The 26,135-nt window shown below is 37.9% G+C and overlaps 1 protein-coding gene across 10 annotated transcripts in view; it reads right to left on the bottom strand.

Annotated features, from left to right (window-relative positions):
- Window positions 1-26,135, bottom strand: part of GTF2E1 (general transcription factor IIE subunit 1) — a 99,946-nt gene that overhangs the window by 29,158 nt on the left and 44,653 nt on the right. For 8 of the 10 annotated variants that reach the window (XR_005383374.1, XM_038582964.1, XM_038582968.1 and 5 more), the window contains 2 exons: window positions 21,733-22,201; window positions 3,133-3,334 (listed from right to left, as the gene is read on the bottom strand). Coding sequence is in view for 9 of the 10 variants with exons in the window: in XM_038582964.1 (XP_038438892.1) it covers window positions 3,133-3,334; window positions 21,733-22,180 (650 nt within the window). In the remaining variant the exon portion in view is untranslated. Of the gene's footprint in view, window positions 1-3,132; window positions 3,335-21,732; window positions 22,202-25,256; window positions 25,406-25,960; window positions 26,059-26,135 lie in introns of those variants that run through there. The other 2 variants (XM_038582967.1, XM_038582970.1) reach the window with 2 other exon arrangements.

Raw genomic sequence — 26,135 nt, 5'->3', positions numbered from 1 at the left:
TTTTTTTAATTTTTAAATTTTTTTAAAAAATTTTTTATTTATTTATGATAGTCACACACACAGAGAGAGAGAGAGAGGCAGAGATATAGGCAGAGAGAAAAGCAGGCTCCATGCACTGGGAGCCCGACATGGGATTCGATCCCGGGTCTCCAGGATCGCGCCCTGGGCCAAAGGCAGGCGCCAAACTGCTGCGCCACCCAGGGATCCCTTTTTTACATTATTTAAGAAATTTTAGAACTTTCAAGACATATAACTCACCCAGGATGAGGGTGGAATATTATTTCAAAACTAAAATTTTAAAGATCTTTAAGGTGAGTGTTAGGTAAGAGATGACAAAAAAGGAGACATTACTGACAAATAATTCCATTTAAGAAAGAAAGAAAGACTTTGATTATCACCAGTGAGTTGACTTGCTGAAAGGCTGGAACTGTCCATCAAGCTCTTAGGTAAGTCTACTGACAGTTCTACAGAGGCAGCCTCTGGTTTCTAATCTAGGGATAAGCTACAATTTAATTGGTTACAGATCAGTAACCAAAGTAACAATGAAGCCACTTAAAAAAAAAAAAAAAAGTCAATGAATTACTATCATCTCTGAGCTCTCATGCCACTCTACTGATATTTCTTTTCTTATACATAGGGCAAGACAGCTATTATAGAACCGTTATGCTCTGAAACAGATCCTATAGTGCAGAAAGGCTAACTAAGTCAATACCACTTTCAAGATGTCATATCCGGGCAGTGGAGCTTGGCAAATGCTTGGTGAGGCCATCTCAGCCAGGGTAACACCTTCTAATGTAGTTCCAATGGTCCTTCTTCTGACCACATAGAAGCAATTGGATTTAGTTCTGGTTGTCAGCTCCAGGTACCCCATTCTGTCTCTCTTGCTTGCCTCCATTTCTGCCTTTCTTCCCTAGTGACCAACTTGTCAGCCTTTTCTGATCAGTTTACTTCCTCTATTTCCTAATTCTTCTTCATCCCTGGAGTAACCATCATTCCTAATGAGAAACCAGGTGACTAGATACAGAACTACCATCAGGTCTCTAGCATTGCTGTACCACTAGGACTTGTTTCTGGCATGGAGTGAGAGATAGCCTTATAAAGAAAGATCCTGGAATGGGAGGTGAACTGTGGTAGGAGGAGAATATTAGAGATGGGATGTCAATGGTGGTGTTAAATGAATACTATTGTAATGGGAAACCATCTTTATAAATAGGAAAATATCTATAGTTAGAGGAGGAAACAAGAATAATTCACTGATAGGATTACATTGTGTAGAAAACAATCAGAAAATGATGAAGCATGTCGAAGCAATACTTCGACATGAAATAACCCACAGGCTTAAAAATTGTTTTTATAAAATCAATTTTAACTCATAGGCTTCTATGCCAGAGTTATGGTGTTACTTAAGTCAACAGAAAAAGATACGAAAATAAATTCTTGATAAGATACCAAATGAACAGTAAAAAAAATTTAAGGCTGTGATGTGGATGACATTAGTTGCCTATCAAATGTGGTTTCTTTCTTTCTTTGCTTATTGATCTTATTCAAATACTGATGGTTGGAATGCCTGGGTGGCTCAGCGGTTTGAGTGTCTGCCTTCAACTCAGGGCATAGTCCCCGGTCCAGGGATCGAGTCCCACATCAGGCTCCCTGTGAGGAGCCTGCTTCTCCCTCTGCCTATGTGCCTGCCTCTCTCTCTCTCTCTCTCTCTCTCTCATGAATAAATAAATAAAATCTTAAAAAAAAAAAAAAATACTGATGGTTGTTTGCTCCAAAGGACTCAGGGGCCTTCCCCAGCCGTAGGAGATAAACCTTAACTAGTCTAAGCAGCAATCAAATGATCCCACTTCCTTTGCCGATGCTGGTTTAGAAATAAACATATACAGACATTCTAGCTAGTGTGGCATTGGAGGACAGAGTAGGATGAAAGTTTTCTTCTGGGAAAGCCGTCTTCAATCTTAAAATTGGACACTAGGAAAAGAGTCCTTTTTTCTACATTTGGATATTTTCTTCTACATGTGATACCTAGAAAGACACATCCATCTTAGGCTAGTTCCTCTTGTGGTCCCAAGAGGAAAACCAAAAGGCTAACTTCTTCAGAGTATAAACATGGAACAACCTAGATCCTTGAGTATGTAATTGAGTTGTGAAATTGATTCTGAACTATACTGTACTGTACACCTTAGCATTTCTAGTCAGACAGGTTTTTCTTACTGTCCAAGCCACTTATAGTTTGGTTTTCTGTTATCACAGGTAAAGGCATCCTAAATGATCCATGATGCTAGACCAGAAAATTCCTAACAACTTATATAGATACAAAACTTTCTTTACAATTGGATTGTTTTTAACCATCCAAAAGAAACTCAATTTGCTAAGGTCTGCCCAGAACTGGCTTTCCTATAACATCAGTACCATAGCATTTAAAATACTGACAGTGCCCCTGAAAACCACACAATTACACAACACTGGGTTCTATGGAAGGATATAAACTGTGAGCCCTCAGCTTGACACTAGAAAGAAAAAAGAAAAGGGGTAGAGTAGGAGACACTTCTTGACCCCAATTCACATTTGTTTTTCAAAACAAAGAACATAGACCACTGTCTATGGCATGCCAAAACAAAGGTTGCCTCTGTAATTCAAACATTAGAGTACACTGTAAGTTGGGAGCCATAGTAAAAACTATTAACCCATATTTAGACAAGAAATGTACAGTTAAATGCTTCAAAGGAAAAAAAAAAAAAAAAAAAAAGCAAATGCTGTATTCCTTAAAGAACTTCATCCTTCCAAAGTTGGCTAAGAAAATTCAAAAACTCCCAAGAGGCACTTCTAATTTAGGATTAGCTAACAATTGGCTGATTTGCAGCAGGTCCAAGCAGAGTATATACTTGAAGTCAAACTTGACTATTTAAAGATTTTTGCCCAAGGCCCACACTGTTCTGCATTCAGTACAAACAAATTTCATCACAGGCACAAGCTAATAAGACAAATGTGGTAAAACTGAGAATCTATTTAACATCTGTCCTTAGTCTCCTGGGTATATAACTTACACATTCCTGCTCTCCAAAGTACAGGTAGTTTAAAAAAGGGCAAGCTTAAAAGTGTTCTTGGTAAGAACACAGGGTCTACACTCACCTTTGTTTCAAGGCTGGTATTTCTGTGGGTTCTGGCTCAAGTATTTCATAGGCCAAGTTCACATCCTCTGTTTCCCGAAGCAAAGCATAAATGGGCTCAATTTGTTCATTAAATCTTGCCAAAAGTGTGCGTGCATCTTTTTTGGGCATTGCTGATTCATCTTCTTCTACCTCTGTATGGCAAAAAGTACAGCGGAAAGTTCCTACAGAGAAAACAAAAGTCTCAGGTCAAGCAAGAGAAATTATCAAGACTAGCAAACAATTTCTAGCTCTATCCTTCTCTAACATGTTATTATTAAAACTTTCAAATACAGAAAAGTTGAAAGAATTTTATAGTGAACATCAACGTTCTCACCAATGAGATTCTACAATCAGCATTTATCACATATCTATCCATCATTTTTTATGCATTTCAAAGTAATTTCACCTCTACGTGCAGTATAGCAAAGTTGTTTTTAATCCTATTTCTAACATATTTACACATATTCTAACTTAAAACCAAAATCTTTACAACTTACCACTGAAACCTGTACCCTTCTCCAACAGCCTTCCTTTTTTGCACATTACAAATTGGGGCCTGCATTACGAGGAAAGCCAAATACCTAAAGCCAAGTCTCGAGGCATCCTGTACCTTGTCACAAAGCCATTTTTTCAAACTTATTAACCATTTATATCTAAACAAAATTTAATCAATCCATTTCCAAAGTTAAAGTGCAAGAAGTCTTTATTGATTTTACTTCTATATCCCTCACACTCAACTTATAACTAAATTGTAGTAATTCCTTAGAAACATCTCAGATTTTTCACTTCTCCTGTCACTTCACTCATCTAGGCTACTATCACTTAGCCTGAAACAGCTGCCTCAATCTGGTCTTTGAATCCCTAGGTTCTCCCTCTCCAATCCCATATCCTATTACCACCACTTTTGTCCTCTCATTCCCCTGCCCTTAGTTCTTAAGGCTATCTGGTAGCTGAAATTCTAAAATCCAAGCATCAAATCTAAATTTCTTTTATTTATTCATTTTTTTACATTTTTAAAATTTAAATTCAATTTGCCAACATTTTTTTAAAATTCAAATTCAATTTGCCAACCCAGTGCTCATCCCATCAAGTGTGCACCTCAGAGCCCATCACCCAGTTACCCCATCCCCACACCCACCTCCCCTTCCACAACCCTTTCTTTGTTTCCCAGAGTTAGGAGTCTCTCAAGTCCCTGTAAAATTTGGCCCAAAACCATGATAACCCAACCACAGTTCTTTACATGTCAGGCAAATTCAAACACCTGAAAGTTAATATCCTAGACATTAATATTTATTTTATTTGTTTAGTGCTTTCCATTTATAGAATGCATCCATATACACTTGTTGATCCTTATACAAACCTGTAAAGAAAAATCAGAACTGAGGCTCTGCATTTTGTGACTGATCCAAAGTCACAAAGCCAATTAAAGCAGTTATGAAAGCTATTATATACCTTGTATTTATTAAGTTACTGCCAACCCTCTGAGGTTGGTATAAATACAGAGTTTCTAAGGGGTTAGGTAACCTGCTTAAGATCATACAACTACTAATTGTGTGTAGCGGGTAGGATTCAAATCCAAATTTTTTTTTTAATTTTTATTTATTTATTTTATGATAGTCACAGAGAGAGAGAGAGAGAGGCAGAGACACAGGCAGAGGGAGAAGCAGGCTCCATGCACCGGGAGCCCGATGTGGGATTCGATCCCGGGTCTCCAGGATCCCGCCCTGGGCCAAAGGCAGGCGCCAAACCGCTGCGCCACCCAGGGATCCCCAAATCCAAATTATTATGTTGAAACTCACACTCTTGAACATTACTTAATAGTCTACACCAGTAGCCCCACTTGGATCTTTAATTTGGTTCTTATCCCCAGTGCCGGAGATATGCATCCTTCATTTCTAACCCAATTTACCTGAGGGATTAAAAAAGATCATCTACATACTTCGTGCCTGCCACACAATAAGCATGCACATCTAGCTTTAAAAAGCTCTATTATGTGATTGATACACCTTCTAACCCCTCTTTTCTGGTCAAGGAATAAACAGACCAGGCATCTCTGTCTCAACATAAAACTAGATCCTCCTGATACATTTCCAGTAGAGTAAGTTTCTCTGCTGCTTTTCACACATAAACAGCCAATATCATGCAAATTCTTTGTTCTTATACCATCTAAGATACTCTTCATCCATCTTCCAACTGCCAAAATGGTTCCTGGTCTTTTACATCTACTCCAAATAAGTGAGAGAGAAAAGCAGCCCCTTACAGCAAGGAGGTGGCTTGGCATTCAGAGCAAGGCTGTGATGTTCTTCTGTCAGACAAAATCTCATAGGTTACCAACATCAGATGGCTTCTGTGTGCCCATCATAGAAGTGAGGCAAAAACAAGCCTGTCTGAGTCCGAGTACAAACAAAAGCAAGGTTTCTGTAAAATTACAAAAAAATCCCAGCTACCACGAGTGACTGCGGCTTTTTTTTTTTTTTTTTTTTTTACCAATTATGGTTCTAGCCTCACACTGTCCTCAACTCCTAGATAAGGTTTATTAAGACATTCATATCATAAAATTATCCCCACTCCGGACGGTACCAATGCAAAGCAAACCACCATCACTTCCCTGAATTCTCCCCAAATTATCTAACAAAAGCCTAAATTCTAAGTCTGTCCAGCATGGTCTTACTGAGACACTCCATGGTTCCCCATGTGGTTTCCCTTGCTACAGAAAGCAACAATAAACCCAACTTTGTTTACCTGTGAGTGTGCACCTGATGGTCTTTAACTAAATGGACATCAGCATAAAGACTTTAGCTTAACCAATTAGATAAGGATATTATTTACCAAAATAAGGAGAGAAAGAACAAGTTCTTTTTGCTCTATAGGGAAAAGATAAAAAGCTGTTTTAGATATCTGAATTCCTATTGTCCACTAGCCATCAAAATGGGTATGCTAGCTACGTAGAGCTCAAGAATGGGTTTTTTTTTTTAAGATTTTATTTATTTATTCATTTATTCATGAGAAACAGAGAGAGAGAGGCACATGCGGGGAGCCTGACTTCGGACTCGATCCTGGGTCTCCAGGATCATACCCTGGGCTGAAGTCGGCGCTAAACCATTGAGCCACCACAGGCTGCCCAAGACAGAAAATTTGACAGGAGATTCAACAACGTAGAGGTAACTAATGCTGTAAAGTAGGTCAGAGTATCCAAAGAGGTAAGAAGAGTACTATAGGTGGTCAATAAATAAACCCAAGGAAAGAAGTCTTGAGATAAATGGTATAACCAGAAGGATAGGATGGTGTTTCAAGGAGGAAATGATATGGTATTAATTTTCAAAGTCATTAAGAATTTAAAAACAGCTGTTACATTTAGTAACAAAGGATAATTAGCAACCGTGGCTAGAGAGGTTTTAGTTGGTATGCGTTCTTATTCTCTAACTATTCCAGGTTGCCTCAGCCTCTTCTCTTCAACAGAAACATAAAGAACATAAACCATGTGAAAGTGAAAAAATAAATCATATAAAGGTCCAAGTCAGCATTCAAATACCTGCTGAATTAAAAAAAAAAAAAAAAAAAAAAAAAACCACTGTTCATTGTTGAAAGATGGGCAGTTATAGAGACCAGTAATGAAAAACTAGAGAAAAATGCAGAAGTTATCTAATTCAGTAGTCTTCAAAATTATTTTTAAAGGAAAAAACCCCCTTCCTCAAGTGAAGAAGTACCTAACAGATAAAAAAGCAAGTGCTCTGGTGAGGTACAAAAAGGCAGCTAAGACAAATTGTAACACTATAATCCTCTCAATATATGTCTTCAAAGCATTACAGCCCAACCTTCTCAATGTCTTGCACCAGACACACTTGGCTGCAGAGCCTTTGTACTTACTGTTCAGGCCCACAGAATGTTTTCCCTCTAGATAGTCAAATGGCTAGTCTCCTAACTTACTTCAGTTCTTTATTCAAATGTCACCTCAATGAGGCCTTCCTTAGACAACAAATCTAAAATTTCAGCACTGTTCTGTCCTCCCTTTTTTTCCCCCTTATTTGTCACCATCCAACACATTATGTTATTTATCTAGTTTATTAGGTTATTTATCATTAAAACTGTCATGTTACAACCAATTAAAAAAAATCTTCTCAGATATCCCAATTCTCTTTTGAAGACAGCATACATTCCAAACTTCAGCTTTAAGTAAATGAATCAAAATGCCTGTCAATGTAACTCCTCCATATAAAATAGCAAAACGCTTTTAGACTGGAAAAAGAAGAAAAGAGATTACTGTTAACACCATCATTTGACAGAAGGAAATCTCAGAAATCAGTCCTTTAACTTGATTGGTGGAAAGCAAAATAGGGGGAAAAGAAAAGACAGTATGTAGTCATAAGAAATTCTAGCCTCATCCAGGTAAGTTTCCAGAGACCAGGCTTAATTTAGACTAAGACTTAACAAGTTATTTTCAGCAGGGCCTATTCTGCAGCTCTGAAAAGAGTGGCTTTTATATTACTGTCAAAAACAGTGGAAGATCCGAGATGTTTACCCTACTTGTAAGTTAAGTTATCCTGGCAGTTTCATGGATGTTGGAGGAAGACGTAATACTCCTAGGTCAGAGGTAAAGAATTGTATTACTCATGGCAATAGAAGTATGCAATGGAGTTGCATATCCCCCAGAAATGCAGGACTTCCATGTCTGAGAGGATCAAGCAGCTCTTGGAATATATGTTAGCTGCTAACCCACAGGACCGGCCTAATGCCTCTGAACTTGAAACCAGAATGGACCAGGTCACATGTGCTGATTAAAATTCAGGGCAAAGCATCTTGAGTGTTTTTAAACTAGGTGAGTGTACTCTTTTTGTTCTGCATGCCCACTTCCTGGACTGGATTCTTCATCTCGGGGCCCCACGGTTGGTCCTGTGGAGCTGAGGGGAGATGCAGGGTTGAAGACCACGAAGTCCTTGTTATGAGAGACCCACACAAGTCTTGAGATCTGTGGGGTAGAATAAGAGCTGGAAAGTCTAGAGAAGTTTTCTGAGTGGACATGGCATTTGAGTGGAGTCTCAAGTGTTGCAGAAATACTTCTTATCAATTAATAAATGTTGGGCAGCCCAGGTGGCTCAGCGGTTTAGCACCGCCTTTGGTCCAGGGCATGATCCTGGAGACCCAGGATCGAGTCCCATGTGGCTCCCTGCATGGAGCCTGCTTCCCCCTCTGCCTGTGTCTCTGCTGCTGTTTCTCATGAATAAATAAATATAATATTTTTAAAAAATTAATAAATGTTTACTGGAGAAAATGTGGAAAAAAAAAAAAGCCAGTGTCAGCTTCTGTGCTAGTTCCCTGAGCCCAAATTCCTGCTGAGTGACAGAAAGAGGGCCAGGTGACAGCTATACATGCAGTGGGTTATGTTACAGGAGACTCTGAAGTTAAGGAACCCAACTCTTTTATAATGGGCATAAACATGCCTGTCCTTTGCTCTAGAAGGTGATGTTATCTTTATTATACAGGACACTAAGAAAATATGCTCTGGAGGGAGACTATTTTTATTATACTGAACAGTAAGCAAATTTGCCCGTTGCTGTAAAAGAAACAACATTATCTTCCCAGGCTGCTCACTAAATAAACATCCATGAAAAAGATATTCCAGAAAAAAAGGCAGTCACTACTTCTGCTTGCAAGACATGCATAACATGTGACAAAATCATGTACTGTCTCCCAACAATTATCATGTCTGGATAACATTATAAGAGGAAAAGATAGCCTGACATCTTGAGTCCTATGTTTATCACAAAAACAGGAGTTGTAAACAAGAACCATCCTGTCAAAAGCCAGGTCTGGCATTCAAGAAGAAAAATAATAAAAGATTGTACATTTTATGGAGAAAGATTTAAGATTACCTTAATAAACCAGTTGCAAAAAAAAAAAAATAAAAGCGTTTTTAAGAATTTCAATGAACATTAAAAAATGGAAATCAGCTTGAGGCACCTGAGTGGCTCAGTCAGTTAAGCATCTGACTCTTGATTTCAGCTCAGGTCACAATGTGAGTTGTGAGATGAAGCCCAGCATTGGGCTCCATGCTGGGCAATGCTTAGGATTCTCTCTCTCTTTACCTGACTCCTTTCCCACCCTCTCTTATTTACTTAAATTCACTTAGCCAACATATAGAGAAAAAAGTTGAAAAAGTGCCAATCAGCTTTCCCAAAATAAGAGGTCGTGGTGGAGGGGGTGGGATGAGGGACTTAGCACAAACTATGTACTAAGTACACTTCTACTGAGTGGGTGGTGGTAGAACACAGATAGACACAAAATCTATCATCAAGAAGCTTAAAGTTTAGTAGAGATGAAAGATATCTGGAGATAAACATCTGGGATCAGTGCAAAAATAAGGTATATAAGTGTTCCAGAGTTCAAAGAAGGAAGAGGACTTCTAGCTGGGAGCATGATGGAAAGTGTGCCTTTTGAAGTAGAATTTAGAAGAAAAGCAACTGTTACAGAGTTCAAGGAAAGGGAGAAGAGAATAGGACATTCTAGATCATCAAAAATAGGTAGTTGAAAATAATGCTCAGCTGTGGTTTCGGTGTAGTAGGAATAGAGTTATCAAAAAAGAATGGTAAAAGACAGAATTAACAGGATAAACTAATGTGGTCATAGTCTTGAATGCCACCCTTTACCTTGACTTTATTCTTGAGTAAAAGGAAAGAGACTTAAAGATTTTGGGAAAGAATACAAGGTGATCAAAACTAACATTTATAAATACTGATGGGCTTTAGAGGCTTGTGATAGTCTTCCAACAAGCTATTTCTTAACTGTTAACACAAAATCACTAGTAGAATTTTAAAATAATACTCAAGTTCCACCCAAACATGCTGATTCAATAGGTCTGGAGTGGGACTCAGGAATGTAAATTTTGAAAGTTCCACAAGGAAGTTTAACACATACTCCTGGTGGCAGCTGCTGTTAAATAATCAATATGATAAATATCCTAACTCTTCTTGTAATTGGACCACTCTTCACTAAGAAGGGTGCACGGAATGTACTACTTAAGCATAAGAAAAGAAACAAGTTGAAACTCAGAGCTCTGTATCATCTTTCAAGACCAAAAGGGCAAAAATCAGAAATAGCAAATCCAAACCACATAAAGGAGAATATGCAAGCTAGATCTAAGAATGTAGCAGCAAGGAGAAAATGAGTCTACAAAGACTCTTAGGCAAAGCGTGATAAATGATGGGATTAGGAGAAAAACAGTTCAACAATCACACATTTGTTTGATCATCTACACTCAGAAACTACAAAAGAACTAAGAAAGCTTTCACAAATACTCCCGTGTGTTCATCACAAGCCAAGCCTTTGCCAACAGTATTATCCAAATCTAGCATATGAGGAAATAAAGACTCAAGAGTTTTAGGTTTACTAGGTCATAACTTAAAAACAAAAAGCACTAAGCTTGGACGCAAATATAAATCCTTCTGACTCAAAAGACGAAATGCACTTCACAATCCTGAACTGCACATCCCTTTCCCACTTTGTCCTTGAGCCCATCATCTTCTGAGTTGTTTTTGTAGAGCTCTCATACTAGTGGAATAAGTCAAGACAAAAAAATAACATCAGGTGTTGATAAGTGTAATAACAATTTAGCAAACTCTCCCCATGTATATACATAGGTTCTAATTTCAAAATATAAAATAGGAGAGAGGATTTGTAAAGTGCCTATCACATGCCCCACATGCCCAGCATTTACTCAGCTGAGTCTTAGTGCATCAGGTTCACCAGAGGATCAAAATGTATCAGGTTGTAGATAATTAATAGGTATTGAAAGTAGGGAGAAAAAAGATCTTTTACAAATACAGATTTCAAAACTATAGTCTAGGGTTATCTAAATATTAACATATGAATACCCCTATTCTGACTCAAGATTCTTCGAAGGAAGGTTAGTTACCACTCCAAAATGAGAAAAGAAATGGAGACCTAATTGTGGGCATGAGACGGAGGAGGAGAAAGAAAGGGGGAGGAAAGAGGTGTATACAATTTTAACTTTCTCCCCAAATAAAAAAATGTCAAAACAAAAATGAATTGAGGGCAGGTGGATGATGAGATGGAAAGGGGAAAGAAGGGCTGGAACAAAAGAAAAAAAAAAAAAGCAAAGTTAAACAAAATTCAAACAATGTTTTTCTTTTGCTTCATGGGAAGGACTGGCCAAGGTCTTCCACTTCACTGTTTCAAACATGTTATTCATTTTAGCAAACATCACACTGATTTCAATTATGGAATAGTAAGTATAAAAAAAATACTGAAAAAATTGTTTATATTCCTTAGTTTGAAAAAGAGAAATTGTTTTGGAAGTTTATCATAATTGAAGAAAAGGGCAGAAGATATGAGTGAACTCCCTAAACAATTAGACATTATTTAAGATTATATTTTTTCCCCTCTTCACTCTGGTACATACAATGAGGTCATCAGATAATGCCCAGAATTCACTGTCAAAGATTTACCAAGAGTATTAATAACAAATGGAATATTTTTCAGCCATTTTCCTACAAAAAAAATCAAAATATGCCCAATGGCTTTGATATGGCACAGGTGCTACAGTACTAAAGCTGGAGTCATGCTGCAGCCCAAATTTTCAAGGCTAGCCAAGGAAACAGGGAAGAGCAAATGTCTGCTGCTAAACAGCTCTCACCCCAGCACAGTGGGACTGATGTCTTAAGATTCCCACCTTCCTTTATTTTTTTTTAAATATTTATTTATTTATGATAGTCACAGAGAGAGAGAGAGAGAGGCAGAGACACAGGCAGAGGGAGAAGCAGGCTCCATGCACCGGGAGCCCGATGTGGGATTCGATCCCGGATCTCCAGGATCGCGCCCTGGGCCAAAGGCAGACGCCAAACCGCTGCGCCACCCAGGGATCCCCCCACCTTCCTTTTTAAAATAAGATTTTATTTATGTATGTGAGAGAGCACATGAGTGGGGGGAGGGGCAGAGGGAGAGAGAGAAGCAGACTCCCCACTGAGCAGGGAGCCTGATGTGGTGCTCCATCCCAGGACCCTAGGATCATGACCTGAGCTGAAAGCAGATGCTTAACTGACTGAGCCACCCAGGCACCCCGATTTCCCACCTTCCTAAGTCTAGCCCATCATCTTCTGAGTTGTTTTTGTAGAGCTCTCATACTAGTAGAATAAGTCAAGACAAAAAAATAACATCAGGTGTTGATAAGTGTAATAAAGAAAAAGCAGAAAAAGAGGATAAAGAAAAATGAGTGCAAAGGAAAGGGGTATGCTCTATTGCGCAGGAAACTTGGGGAAGTCCCCTCTGATACAGCAAGTGAGAAGAGATTTGAAAGATGTAATAGAACCAGCCAGTCAGGGCAGCCCCGGTGGCTCAGCGGTTTAGCTCCACCTTCAGCCCAGGGCCTGAGCCTGGAGACCTGGGATCGAGTCCCACATCAGGCTCCCTGCATGGAGCCTGCTTCTGTCTCTGCCCTGCCCCCTCTCTCTCTCTGTGTCTCTCATGAATAAATAAATAAAATCTTTAAAAAAAAAAAAAAAGAACCAGCTAGTCAAGCAGATATTTGAGCAAGAGGAAACGGCATGTAAAAAGGCAAGAAAAGTGAAGGTATGCAGACAAGGCACAAATAAGATGACCAGTACAACACAAGAGAGAGTGGTAGAAATAGTGTCCAAAATTGGGGGGTGGGTTAGGGGGCAGATAAAAGACCTTATAGGTATTATTAAGGACTTTGACTTTTCAAAATGATGGGAGAAGTCTTTAAAGGGTTTTACAGAAGAGTAACAGAGTCTGATGTGCTTTTCAACAAGGGTCACTGGCTACTGTAACAAACAGTCCATATGGGCAGCAAGAGTGAAAGCAAGGAAACTAGCTAAGAGAATAGTGCAAAATCTAAGCAAGAGAGAATGGCTAAGATAACTTTTCTGGACAATCCTGTGAAAAACTGAAAAAACTCCCCCTCACTCAAAAACTTCCAGAAAAAAGAAACAAAAGACAATTGGGATGCCTGGGTGGCTGAGCGGTTGAGCGTCTGCCTTCAGCTCAGGGCATGATCCTGGAGTTCCGGAATCAGTCCCACATCAGGATCCCCACAAGGAGCCTGCTTCTCCCTCTGTCCATGTCTCTGCCCCTCTCTCTGTGTCTCTCATGAATAAATAAAATCTTAAAAATAAAAAAGATAATTAACAGTTCCATTTAAAACCAAGTAACAAGGACGAGAACTCCTAGGATTTTAATGAGATAAGAGGAAACTATAAAATTTCAAGACAAATCACTAACATATGGGATTAATTTTACCACACTGTAAAAATCCAGTCACCATACATATATACCTTAGGAAGCATATTTGGACATTGTTTCCCTTCCCACTGAATATTTTATTGTTTATGTAAACATGGGGAAAGGGAGTGAACTGGAAACTTGGGAAAATAAAACTGACAAAAAATTGTAAATATTATTTTCCATCATGCCACAAAGTGTTTCTGAAGATGGCATTATTAAACAGAGCATATTTTCTACATGAACACTACTATAACCAAGAGTTTCAATTCCTAACCAAGGCTTTCAAATGAATTCAAAATGACTAACATCATCTTCTAAAAGCAGTGATAAAACCCTAGCCTCTATATACTTTTAAAATATCAACTCTTCCCCAAAACAAAGGGTGTTCTGAAATTAGAGTTGAGAGAAACCATATATGGTATAGAACAGACTGAACTTATGATTTCACACATGCTAAAAAAAAAGGGGGGGGCCTAGAATGATGACAGGAATCACCCAAGGTGATGATTACGAACACAACCCAAGACTAGAAGTCAAGACTCTGGAATCCTAATACACTGTCACTTTACTGTGTTGGAGTCATTGCTTAAAGAAACAAAACAAAACAAAACTTCTAAAAATGACATTCCGCTGAACACACTGATTATGCAAAAGGACTCCATTGTAAGAAGTACCTTAAAAAAATCCTGACAGTACTATCAGAATTGACCAAGATTTAATATCCATAAGCTGTTATAGCAACAACATATTTAATTAAGAATTACTCTGCTTTCTTAGACATCAAAAGGCTTGGGGGCAATGAGGTGGGGTTGGGATGTAAGGTAGAAGAATTGGAAGGATAACCACAAAACAATAGTTGTTTTTTTTAAAGATTTATTTATTTATTCATGAGAGAGACAGAGAGAGGCAGAGACACAGGCAGAGGAAGAAGCAGGCTCCATGCAGGGAGCCTGCAGGGAGCCTGATGCAGGACTTGATCTGAGAACTCCAGGATCACACCCTGGGCCAAAGGCAGACGCTCAACCACTGAGCCGCACAGGCACAGGTGTCCCACAATAGTTGTTAACACAATGAAAGGTGGTGAGAATGGGGATTAGGTACGTTAGTGGGAGAGCAAAGTGTGGAAAAACTAGGTTTGCCATTTCATTTTACATATTTTTCTACTACTGGAGTCCTTAATACATTTACATTAATATATTAGTTACGTATTTTTAGCAGAAAGAAAACAAATGTTATTCTGAATTCTCCAAAAGCACTCAACTCCCTCTTAACTAATATGAGGAAGTCACACATTCTTGGATTATTCTTTGAAAGCATCATTAAGTCCTTTGTTATAACTTTTATAACTCAAAATACTCAAGTGGCATATATATTAAAATGCTAGTCTCAAAAGTCACCTCTCATTCTAATTTCCAAACTATATTTCATAAAGCAAATTTCAGTTTAATTGGCCAAGGGGAAATGTATGGAAAAAGGAATTGTTATTACAGAATAGGTACAGACATGACAGGAACATAGATATTTCCTCTAATTATTTCACCTATAATAAAAAGGTACTTGAAAAACTATCCCTTAACAATTCACTGTAGAACACATAATACTGTAAAATACTCATTTGTTTCAATTCAGAACATCTCAAATGTATTTGTGATGTACATAGTAAAACCCCACACTCTAAAAGGTCAATTTATCAATGAAATTGGCCTTTGTCCTCCCTTAAATGGACACATCTGGATTTGGTATAATCATACAACATTCCCAGGTTCTGGAACTCACTATAAAAGGGAAAAAAATGTACTATGCCTGAGGTGGGGGGGTGGGGGGAGCAATAAATTGAAGTATAGTACTTATGTAAATACTAATGCCTACAATAACTTCTCTATGTTAGGCCTAAATTGAATCTATCTCAACATGCAGTGAGAAGGCAAAAAACCTGTGGCTTTGATATGACTATTTGAAAGACAATAATCAACAGAATATTATATGACAACGTCAAACTAAAAAGCAACTCTTTACATATTGGCTTCTATGTAATTAGCATCAAAATACAAAAATGATAAAACACAAAAAACTTTTAGTTAAAAAGAAGCCCTCAAATCCTCAAGATCAAAGCAACAAAATTTTTTTAAAAATCAGACTTAAAGGTTTGAGAGAGGTAGGAAGGATAGTAGTCCCTTACTATCTTTCCATAACTTGTTTTTATTTTTATTTGTTAATTTATTCTGATAATCATCTATCCCCCATCCGAAACAAATCCACACCTCTGAACTTTCCAGTATGATTTTCTGATGAATCCACCCTGGGCAAGATTCCAAATCAGCAAATGAGCAAAATAATTCTAGAAAGATTTGTGTGTGTGTGGTTGTTAGCATTTCAGAAACTGAATATACTATTTTTGAGACATCTCATGTCCTAAGCAAAAAGAGATGAAGACAGGAAAAAGTGGTTTGATGTATGAAATGTAAATATTATTAACAAGTCTTTAAGAGTCTCACAAACACAGGACCCTAACAGTTTAAAGATATCCACTTAGGAAACTGAGGAATTTTAATGATATGGGGATCAAGAAACTGATCTGCTTATAAATCAAAAACCTTTACCTGCAGTCACAAGGCAATAAAGGACTCATATGATTTAATCCCAAATTTATATATGAATATCCCAAATAGATATAAAGTTTACTTGACTATTCCAAGTGACTCAGATATAACCAGTAGAAGAGTTACAACATTGTGACTATTTTTAAGAGTTATATATTAGACACTTATTTTCTTTTACAGTTAGTTATCAAAGACTTCTTTTATACTAATCCTAAAATCTGTCTCTAAGTCTTTCCCATGGAGCCACACAAAACAAGCTCAACATTTTTTTCTTAATATTTAATTGTAAACATCCTATGTAGCCTTAGATTTATTACTTTGTAAGATCCTCCAAACTCTAGAGTAAAACACAGGCATATGAAAGTGTACCCGGCCCACACATCATTTAATGAGTCTAACTAGATAAAATACTCTCAAAATCCTATTTCTAAGATCTTATTAAATAGTTATACATTCTTCTTTTTAAAATTTAACTTATTTAAAAGTTTATTCAAAATGGGATTCTTGGGTCTCTAAGTAAATTCAGTAATAGGAACTCCCAAACTATTTCTAATTCAAACCCCTAATGATTTATCTCCTCCTCAGCCCCAGTTAAAACTAGTGTCATAAATGCCTTTAAAGAAGTATAAAACTCTATTCTTTCACCCACTATTCCTACTGCTGAGAACTCTTCTTAGGGAAAAACTTCAATAGGAATAAAATGCTATATCCAAAAGTGTTCAAAGCATCATATCTTACCAACAAAATACAGATAAAATCAAAGTGCCCAAAGGGGATTGAAAGGAAAACTAGGGGGGAAGAAATCATAACTATTAAAACATAGTTTGAGGGCAACCCCAGTGGCGCAGGGGTTTGGCGCCGCCTGCAGCCTGGGGTGTGATCCTGGAGACCTGGGATCGAGTCCCACATCGGGCTCCCAGCATGGAGCCTGCTTCTCCCTCTCCCTCTGCCTGTGTCTCTGCCTCTCTCTCTGTGTCTATGAATAAATAAATAAAATCTTTAAAAAAATAAAAATAAAAATAAATAAAACATAGTTTGAACGATAGAAAAAAACAAGAGGGTTTGGTATACTAAAGAACCAAGAAATCACACTATTTTTAGCTATGATAATTACAAGTAATATGCAAAAGGACAGTGGTTCTGTGGGTAATTTTTTTTTCTCTTCAAAATTTTCTCTGGCATTATGGTTGCATAATTTTTAAATTAAAAATGAAAAATATAGCCTGGGTGGCTCAGTGATTGAATGTCTGCCCTTGGCTCAGGGCGGGATCCGGGGTTCCCGGATTGAGTCCCACACTGCGCTCCTTGCAGGGAGCCTGCTTCTCCCTCTACCTATGTCTCTGCCTCTCTCTCTGTGTGTCTCTCATGAAAAAAATAAAATCTTTAAAAAAAAAGGAAAAATATAAAGCTTTTTCCATATCCTCTAACCTTAACATCTAAAAAGAGAATACGATCTCCCCCTTTCTTTTGGTGAAGCATGTTGCTGAATTAACTTAGAAGTGCCATTAACTAAATTACCTATAGTTAAGACTATCAAAGTAGAAACAGAGATACTAAATCTACCTCCATGGTCACAAAGCTTGCTAAATCTAAAGCACACATTTATGAACCACAGATACTATTTTGCTGATTTGAGAAATTTCATGTCATGTGGTCTTTGTTTTGATTACATGAAACTCGTATATTTCACTACAACAGCTGGTTTTGCCTGATGAAGTTTCTGAAACCAGGTACTAGTGGGCAAAGGCTAGGCCATTCCATTTTAATGAAATAAAGTATCTATACATACATACTATAATGGAAAAACCTCAGTCTTTTTTCTATGTAGGGAAAAGTCCAGCTTTTCCTACTGTGTGTTTCTTTATTGTATGTCTCCTTTACTAGTCACACACAACATGATACTTCTGACCACCAAGTGTGTCGAGGTTTTACCCTAAGCAATTCCCTATGACACCAGCTGGGTTTCCTAACATTCAACTCGATTATGACTACCTGGAGATAGCATCAGACCCCGCAGGTTGATGGCTTAGTCCCAAAAGACTGCGCAGGAGTCCCCTCCTGCAAATTCAGATGCCAGACATAAGCCTAGGTTATCATGGGTGTTTCTGACTCACAAGCTATATAAATGGGAGGTTCCAATGACCTTCTGCTCAGATTCAGCTAATTTGCTAGAGCAGCTTACAAAACTCAGAGATATACTTACTTATGTTTACCAGTTTATTAAAGGATATGATAAAGGATATAGATGAATATCCAGATAGAAGAGATGTGCAGGGCCAACTATTTAGGAAGGGGTGCAGGGCTTCCATGTCCTCTCCAAGTGTACCAATTTCCTTTATACCTCCACATATTCACCAACCTAGAAACTCCCTGAATTCCATAATATTGGGATTTTTATGGAAGCTTCCTCGAATAGGCATGATCACTCATTAAGTCCATTTTCAGCCCTTCTTAAGAGAAGAGGAGCTGGGGTTAAAAATCCCAAGCTTGGTCTTGGCTTGGTCTTTCTGATGACCAGCTCTCATCCAGGAGCCATGCAGGAATCCACCCAAAGTGACCTCATTGGAACGAAAGACACTCATCACCCAGGAAATTACAAGAGTTTCAGGAGCCCTGTGTCAGGAACCAAGGCTAAAGACCAAATATTAGAATAAAAGATGCTGAGTGCTTTTATCATTTACGAAATTACAAGAGTTTTAGAACTCTGTGCAAGGAACCGGGAGCAGAGACCAGTATGTATTTTCTATTATCTCACACATACCAAGCACCAAATATTTGTAGAGAGTTCAACCCAAGAATAGCAATGGCAAAATCCAAACACAAAGTATGAAAAGAACCTATGATCCCTAGGGAAAAAAAAAAGGAGATGGATAGGGAAAAGCTACAGACTGAAGTAGAAAGATCACTGGTTTCTGTCAATTAACACTAGTAAAATAATTCTTGCTAAACTCAGAATTTCCTGAGCCCAGATTTCTGGACACTCATCCAAGAGTCATGACTCTTTGTCTAGTGGCAGAAAGCTGCCCATACACTTGAATGAAAAACTTTTTAACAGGGAAACAGTAAAGTCTAGAAAGCCTCAAATCTCCTTCCTGAAGGCCCCTTGATTGCTAATATAAACCACAGTTCAACTTAATAATTGTTGAAATGGAAATGGAGATAGATGTCCATCAGTTATCCCCTTCCCCAACATTTTGTCAGAAATATCATCAATCTCCAATAACAACCAGGAAGTAAAACAGTTCTGTACAAGACTGGGCTGAGAATGAAAACTATTATCCTATCAATTTAAAGAGAGCATAAATAGTACAGCAGAAAAAGTTCCCTCCTCCTCTGATACATACACCAAATGTTTATTTCCCATCTTCTTTAAAAACTCACTTATGAAAAAAAACTTACTTCTCCCTTACTTCTGAAAAAATCAGCATAAGGGAGCAGAGAGAAAAAGACCAAGATTTCTAATGGGAATGTACAATCAAGGAATGGTCCCAAGGCATCAAGGCAAATGAAAACACAAAACACACCACCAGAACTGACAGACTGGAGCCTAATATCACCCAATTGGCACATGCTCTCCTTAAGGGAAAAGTCCAAATGAAAAGCTAAAGTATAATCAAAAGGCAGGTATAGTCACAGAACAAAGTTTCCCAATGACTAAGAATTTTCAATCATGGTACCTTAGGCTTCACTGTAGGGACATAAATGACAATTAAGTTGACTATTAGTGTTGGCTGATCGGTGAGTGATTCAAAAACCTTGATTCAAATAATCTTGACTACATTTCGGCGTTAGGCCACCTCCTACACAAGTCAACTGACAGCTAGTTTCATTCAGACACTAACCCTAGGTGAAATACAAAGAGCTTCATGGATCAACTTCCTAAATACTGATATATAAGTAGTGGGAATTCTTCCCTTTAGAAAGTCTCAGGAAATTAAATAAGAATCAAATGAATAAATGTAGTAGCAGCACATTACTTTAGACTACTTTCTCTGAGGGACTGGATCATACCTTCAACTGTAGTCAAGAGTGATGAAAACAACCACTGTTAACACCAGCATCTGCAGAGAATCACAAAACCCAGACCCAGAGCTCCTTTAAGAAATCTGTTAGAGTGAATGGCAAAAATGGCGAGACTTTTCTAGTCTATTCTGAAAGAGCTCCAGATATATTCCGCAACATCCCTCTATAGCACACACTCAAGCAATTCTTCTACTAAGGATGGTTAAAATTTTCTTACAACCAAGATCTCTTCCTAGTTAAGCCCTTTTAAGGTAAACAGTGAGGTTCTGACAAATTAAACATTTAATACCAATGTGCTTTAAATCACCTTTCATCCAAAATGACTGCTTCACAATAAATAAGCTATTTCTAGCTCTTTAGGTCAATAATTTTAATTGGTATTGGGATTATTTCCCATTAAAAAATAATTGTAAAATTCTTTAAGATATACAATACATAACATGTACAAAAATTAGAAAATTACAGGTACATAAATCTTTAACTTTTTGGCACTAAAACATTTCATGTGTGAAAGTTCAAATTATATTTTTCAAATAGCTTTTTAAAGATTTTTATTTACTTATTCATGAGAGTCACAGAGAGGCAGTCACTCAGGCCGAGGGAGAAGCAGGCTCCCCGCAAGAAGCTTGATTCAGGACTCGATACCAGGACCCTGGGATCACGACCTGAGCCTAAGGCAGACACTTAACCACTGAGCCACCCAGGTGCTCCTCAAATAATTTTTTAAAAGGCAGATCTATGAACTAGTAGCCTATATTCCTGAATTCTGCATAACAAGGGACAATCTAACTTTACAACATTTGCTCTCTCCATAGATTTTTGCCTCTAGAAAATAATACACAATTATTATCATAATACCACTGAGTAATTAGCAAAAAACTGTAGTCTCTTTTCCAGTTTACAAATGGACAACACTGTATGACATATGTAGTTACGTCTCGTTATGACAATAAGACAACACTACTATACAACCTGGCACTTTAGTTTCTCATGTTAATACTAGATAGATTGCAATTTTAGAAAATGCATGTTTTACAATTTTATGTTGGTAAGAAAAAATCCTTAACTAAAGCATTTAATTAAATGAAGCAAATTACAGATCATGTTGATAGTTCTCTTCCACTAATGAATGGCTAAGAGAATAAATATCTATCTACTTATTAATTTGGAAGATGTGTCCATCTAATTTCATCATGCTAACTCTTATCTTTTTGGTCTCAGCTGTTACTGAACTTCTTCCAGAGGCTTTCTCCAAAATGCCCTAGTTACACATACTACCGATTAACACTTTGTACTTCCACTAACAAAGCATTTAAATACACTGTATTATAACTTTCTGATAGCAAATGGCACAAGAAGGCATTCAAATAACTGTTGAATGAAGAGGTTAAAAGTAAACCTGTCAGGATGGCTTCAGAGTGGTAGAGAAGTCAACCTTTCATATTAGGCTTCAAGGGTATATAAGGGGTGATGGTGGGACAGAGGTAAGAGAGCCATAGGTAGGACTCTGCAAAAGCTTCTAAAAGTAACATGATGATCAAACCATGACCGAAAGACTAAGAATGACATATGTGGACTTACACTAATTCAATCACCTTTATAATGATTATGCACGATTGGTTTAAAAATTAATCAATTTAAGACAAATAATACATATCTTAAATTACTTAAAACACTCATTAAGTTGGGCAAAATCTTACCTGTCATGGGATCAAAGAGTTGATTAGCTTCTAAGTCAGTAAAAGTACTACTACAGACAGGACATTTGAAGGAAGCCCGGTTGGTGGAATCCCTCTCATCAGTTTCAATCCTCCTTCTCATGTGGTCCAATTTATATTTTACCACATTAACAAGAGTACGATAATTAATGAAGTAGTAGTTATGGCGAGTGGTCTTCCCGTCTGCAGCAGTCTCTACCCTCATTCTGCATTTGATGAACTTATCTCCCTTTAAATTATTCAAAACTGATCGAAGTTGCTTCCGATCAAACTTGAGCAGCTCCAGCATATCCTCCTCTTTCACACAGGGGTTCCGGATCAAGATGTCCAAGGCCAAAGCATGCTCAATGCCATAAAACCCCCGGATCACATACTTGGCTAACCTCTTCAATGCTGCGGGAACCTCGGTGAGGACATCAGGATCTGCCATCTTTAGCAGCAAACTTCAACTCTAAATAAACCAAATCCAGGGGAAAAAAAAAAAGATTAGCTAGGCATAAGGACATAGTAATCATTTTAAGTTCAGAATAACCAACCCATTTGTTAGCTGGCAGCTACCACCCTTGAAGAGCCACAAAGGTATCAAGACATTGTTTAAAAGACTCATAAGGCCTAAGCATTTAAACAAAGAATAAGATTTTCCTCTAGAATACAAAGATTATACTTAAAAAGCTTGACATATTTCTTAAATGTTAATCTTCATGATCTACAATGCTTGATTCTACAAAGTAACTTACTACTTATAGGAATGATATATTATATCAAGCCCACTTTATTTTGGAAAGAGAAACAAGATAAATGAAAAAAGATAAATGATACCTCACTACCCTTAATGCTACAGATCATTGGGAACACTGGTAAACCCCCAAGAAACCCATCAGTCAGCATATTCTTAAAGTGTCTTTATTTCCTTTCTCGAGTAAAATTTTTCTACCAAAATCTATTCTAGGATGTTTTATATAGTCATGCTCTCACAATAAGATCACAACACAGGGATCACATAAGTAATCCCCAGATGGGTGTTAGCAAAATTCCTGTTATAAATCTGAAAGAAATTAACACTTAGATCCAGATAACTTAACCAACCTCGCAAAGTTACATCTGATGACCAATTAAGTAAAGAGTTCTTCAAAAAAAAAAAAACCCCAAGATATATTTAAATACAGGATCTCTTCTTGTAGAACAAAGCAAGCAACGGCTAACTGTACCCAATTCTCATGTCATGACCCAGAAGACTGTCTTCCACAAGCCCAAACAGTCATGGGCTAGACTCATGTGGCTGCTAAAAAGTCTAGGCTTTGGAATTCAGTTAGCGTGAGTTTTAGTAGCTGTGGGATCCTGAGCAAACCCCTTAACAACTTCACATTTTAGTCAAGGAGAAATAAATATAACAACTACCTCACTGAGGTTGTTATGGTACATAAATGAGAATATTAAGCAATATCCTTATGAGGAAGTACTTGTTGATAAGGATAGCTTTCATATTGATTTAATATATGTCTTATACTAAATATGGCCAGGCTATATAAACACACTACATCTAATGGAATTCCCCTACATTATAGGGAAATTCTTAACAGTGACATTCCACTGAACTACTTCAATACAAAACTGTATTCTATTATTAACACTAGTTTATATTGAATCCTTTATTTATAATCAGTGGTTATCAATACAATCAGATTTAATAATCTTTTTCAGAAGAAGTATTTTTATACCCACAGCACTATAGTATCAAGGTATTCCTAAACAACTAACCTATTTACATATTTTTTGGTAAAAATATAACACCCTATGTGTAATGAAAGAAAAGTCAGTTATAATATTTCAGATTGTAAGTAATCAAGCATTACTATATACAAGAGATAAAGCAGCACTTAGATCCAAATCTGTCGTCCTAGAACCTTCCTGTCATCCCTGCACTTAAGGATGCTGAGCAAGTGCCTGGGTTCAACACCATAGTAGTATCATAGCATAGTACTGGATACTTTTTGTTCTCCTTTCCAATTTAATCTATACATTATACTTTATACCATTTTTCTGTTTGCTTTGTTTCACACGTTCAACAGTTGGCACAACACAACATAAAACCTCTGAAACATCCAAGCATGAAAAATGGCAGACAAATGTCAAAATAAATTACTTTTTCAGTATTATTTCCTACTGTTATACTGCCCTCCCTGACCTGTCACCCCATACATTCCATTTTCTAGACCAATGGTTCTCAATCCAGGCTATAAAACAGAATCATCTGGAGAGCATTTAAAAATACCCATCCTGGGCCCCATTCCCAGAGATTCTGTTTCAGCTGATCTCGGAGAGCCAGAGTAGGCTTCATGTCATAGTACACGCTGTTTAGGCGACTCCAGTACAGAGAAAAGTCTCTGGCCACTGTTGCAGACAAATTTGGTGGGTGGCTATTACACATCCCGCCAATGCACATTATCATTTTTCCTGTTTCCCTTGCCTGAAATGCCTTAGAGGGCCCTAAAGATCTGAGCAGGGAGTGTGTCACGAGGGACTCTGCAGAACAAAAGTTTGGGGTTTTGAATTCCAATTTCACCATTTCCTAGCCTGTGGCCCCAGAAAATTCTCAGTTTTCTCATATACAAAAGAGATTGACAGCACCTTCCTCATAGATCTGAAGTAAAGATTAAATGAAATAATTCACATAAAGTGTTCTGCTTTCAGGGCTGGAATCATAAGAGTACCATTAAACACTGGCATTAATATGACCCTCTATTTAGAAAAGTGACTCTTAGAACAGTATGAGGAATGGCTTGAAGTACTGAAGATGGCGGCACTGCAGAAGTTATTAGGAGTCATAGTAACCAAACCTAAACTAAGGAAGAGGGCAGGATGAATGAAATTTATTTTAGAAACAAAACTAAAAGAATCTGATAATATATGGGAAATGGAGTAACAGAGTGGGAAAATTTTAAGTAGCCATTTGGGTTTTTTTCTTTGACAATATTTTTTACTGTGGTAAAATACATATAACACAAAATCTATCAATTAACCATTTTTAAGTATACAGTTCAGTGATATTAAATACAATCATAATGTACAATTATCATTACCAGCCATCTCCATAACTCTCTTCATCTTGCAAAACTGAAATGCTACACCCGTTAAGCAATGATATACTTACTGCTATTAAACAATTAACATAAACCTATCTGCTTTGAGCCAGTGCAGCTACGAAGAGATTAGTACTATGAAAAATGGGTTAACCCCTTTAAAAGGAACAGGTTTTGTAAGAAATGAGGCATTCACTTTTTTAAATGCCTGTCTCTGAGGAACTACCACAGAATATTCCGTGAAGACGTCCAGCAGGTAGCTGAACGAACGAAAAGTGGATTCAGGAAAAGAAGGCATGCTGTTCCAGCTCACGTAAAATGTCTACGTTCTAAAATCATCCTTCATGACCATTCTGTTCTCTCCTCTACCACCTCTTCCCCACTTACTATGAATCTCCTACTCAGTCTTTGGATTTGTTACGTTACCGAAGTCAGAGGTCTTCAGTAACTGGCAGCCTCTGTCACACAGGTTGACCCAAAAAACATTCTGAAAACTTCCTGAATTGATTGTCAACGTTTAAAAGTCGTTGAGATTTCACATAAATTTCAACTTTAAGCTTGAAAAGTGGAAATAGCTAAAGGAAAAAAAAAAAGTGAGACTTGTGTTCCCACATGGAAACCACCTGCAGCTCAAGGGCAGCTGACAGTTTTAAACAGGGAAGCAGATGGGCTGGGTCTCTGGAGACTTTCGAAAAGTGTGACCTTTTAGTACCAACCTCCGCCCATCAGTGACCTCCCAGCCTCAGCTTCCTCACTATCCATCCAGACCCTCAAAGACACGTTGGTTTTATTTCTGAACCCTACGTATTTTCATCATACAAAAATTTAGCCAGGCACCAGGCACAGGTTTGGAGAAACAAAGCTGAAATGCACGCTTTCTCCGCACCACCCTACACATCCTTCTAAGCCTCATCTCCAGCCACGCTGGCCTTCCCTCAATTCCAGGAGCCACACATGCTTTCTCCACTTCCAGGCCTGTTGTACTTGCTGTTCTTTCTGCCCACAAAGCTAAGCTCAAACTCTCTTCCCATCAACCTTCACGTCTAAAATTTCTCAGCGAGACCTTCCCAGATCCCCCCGCTTAGTAGCTTAAAAATGTTCCCCTTTCATACAGTGCTTTCCCTTTCTACCTTGCAGTGAGCGAGCAGACTGGTAGCTCCTTCGTGGCTTTTTTCTTGTTCGCCACTTCCCAGCTCCAGCCGGGCTAACCAAGTACTTACATAAAACTTCCCCTGAGTCCGTCCGAAGCACGTGTTCACCCAGTATGCCCCCCCTGCCAGCCTCCCCCACACACACCCCCACCCC

This window comes from Canis lupus, chromosome 33 (assembly GCF_011100685.1).
Source record: "Canis lupus familiaris isolate Mischka breed German Shepherd chromosome 33, alternate assembly UU_Cfam_GSD_1.0, whole genome shotgun sequence".
Taxonomy (NCBI): domain Eukaryota; kingdom Metazoa; phylum Chordata; class Mammalia; order Carnivora; family Canidae; genus Canis; species Canis lupus.
This window is presented reverse-complemented; position numbering and strand designations above follow the sequence as displayed.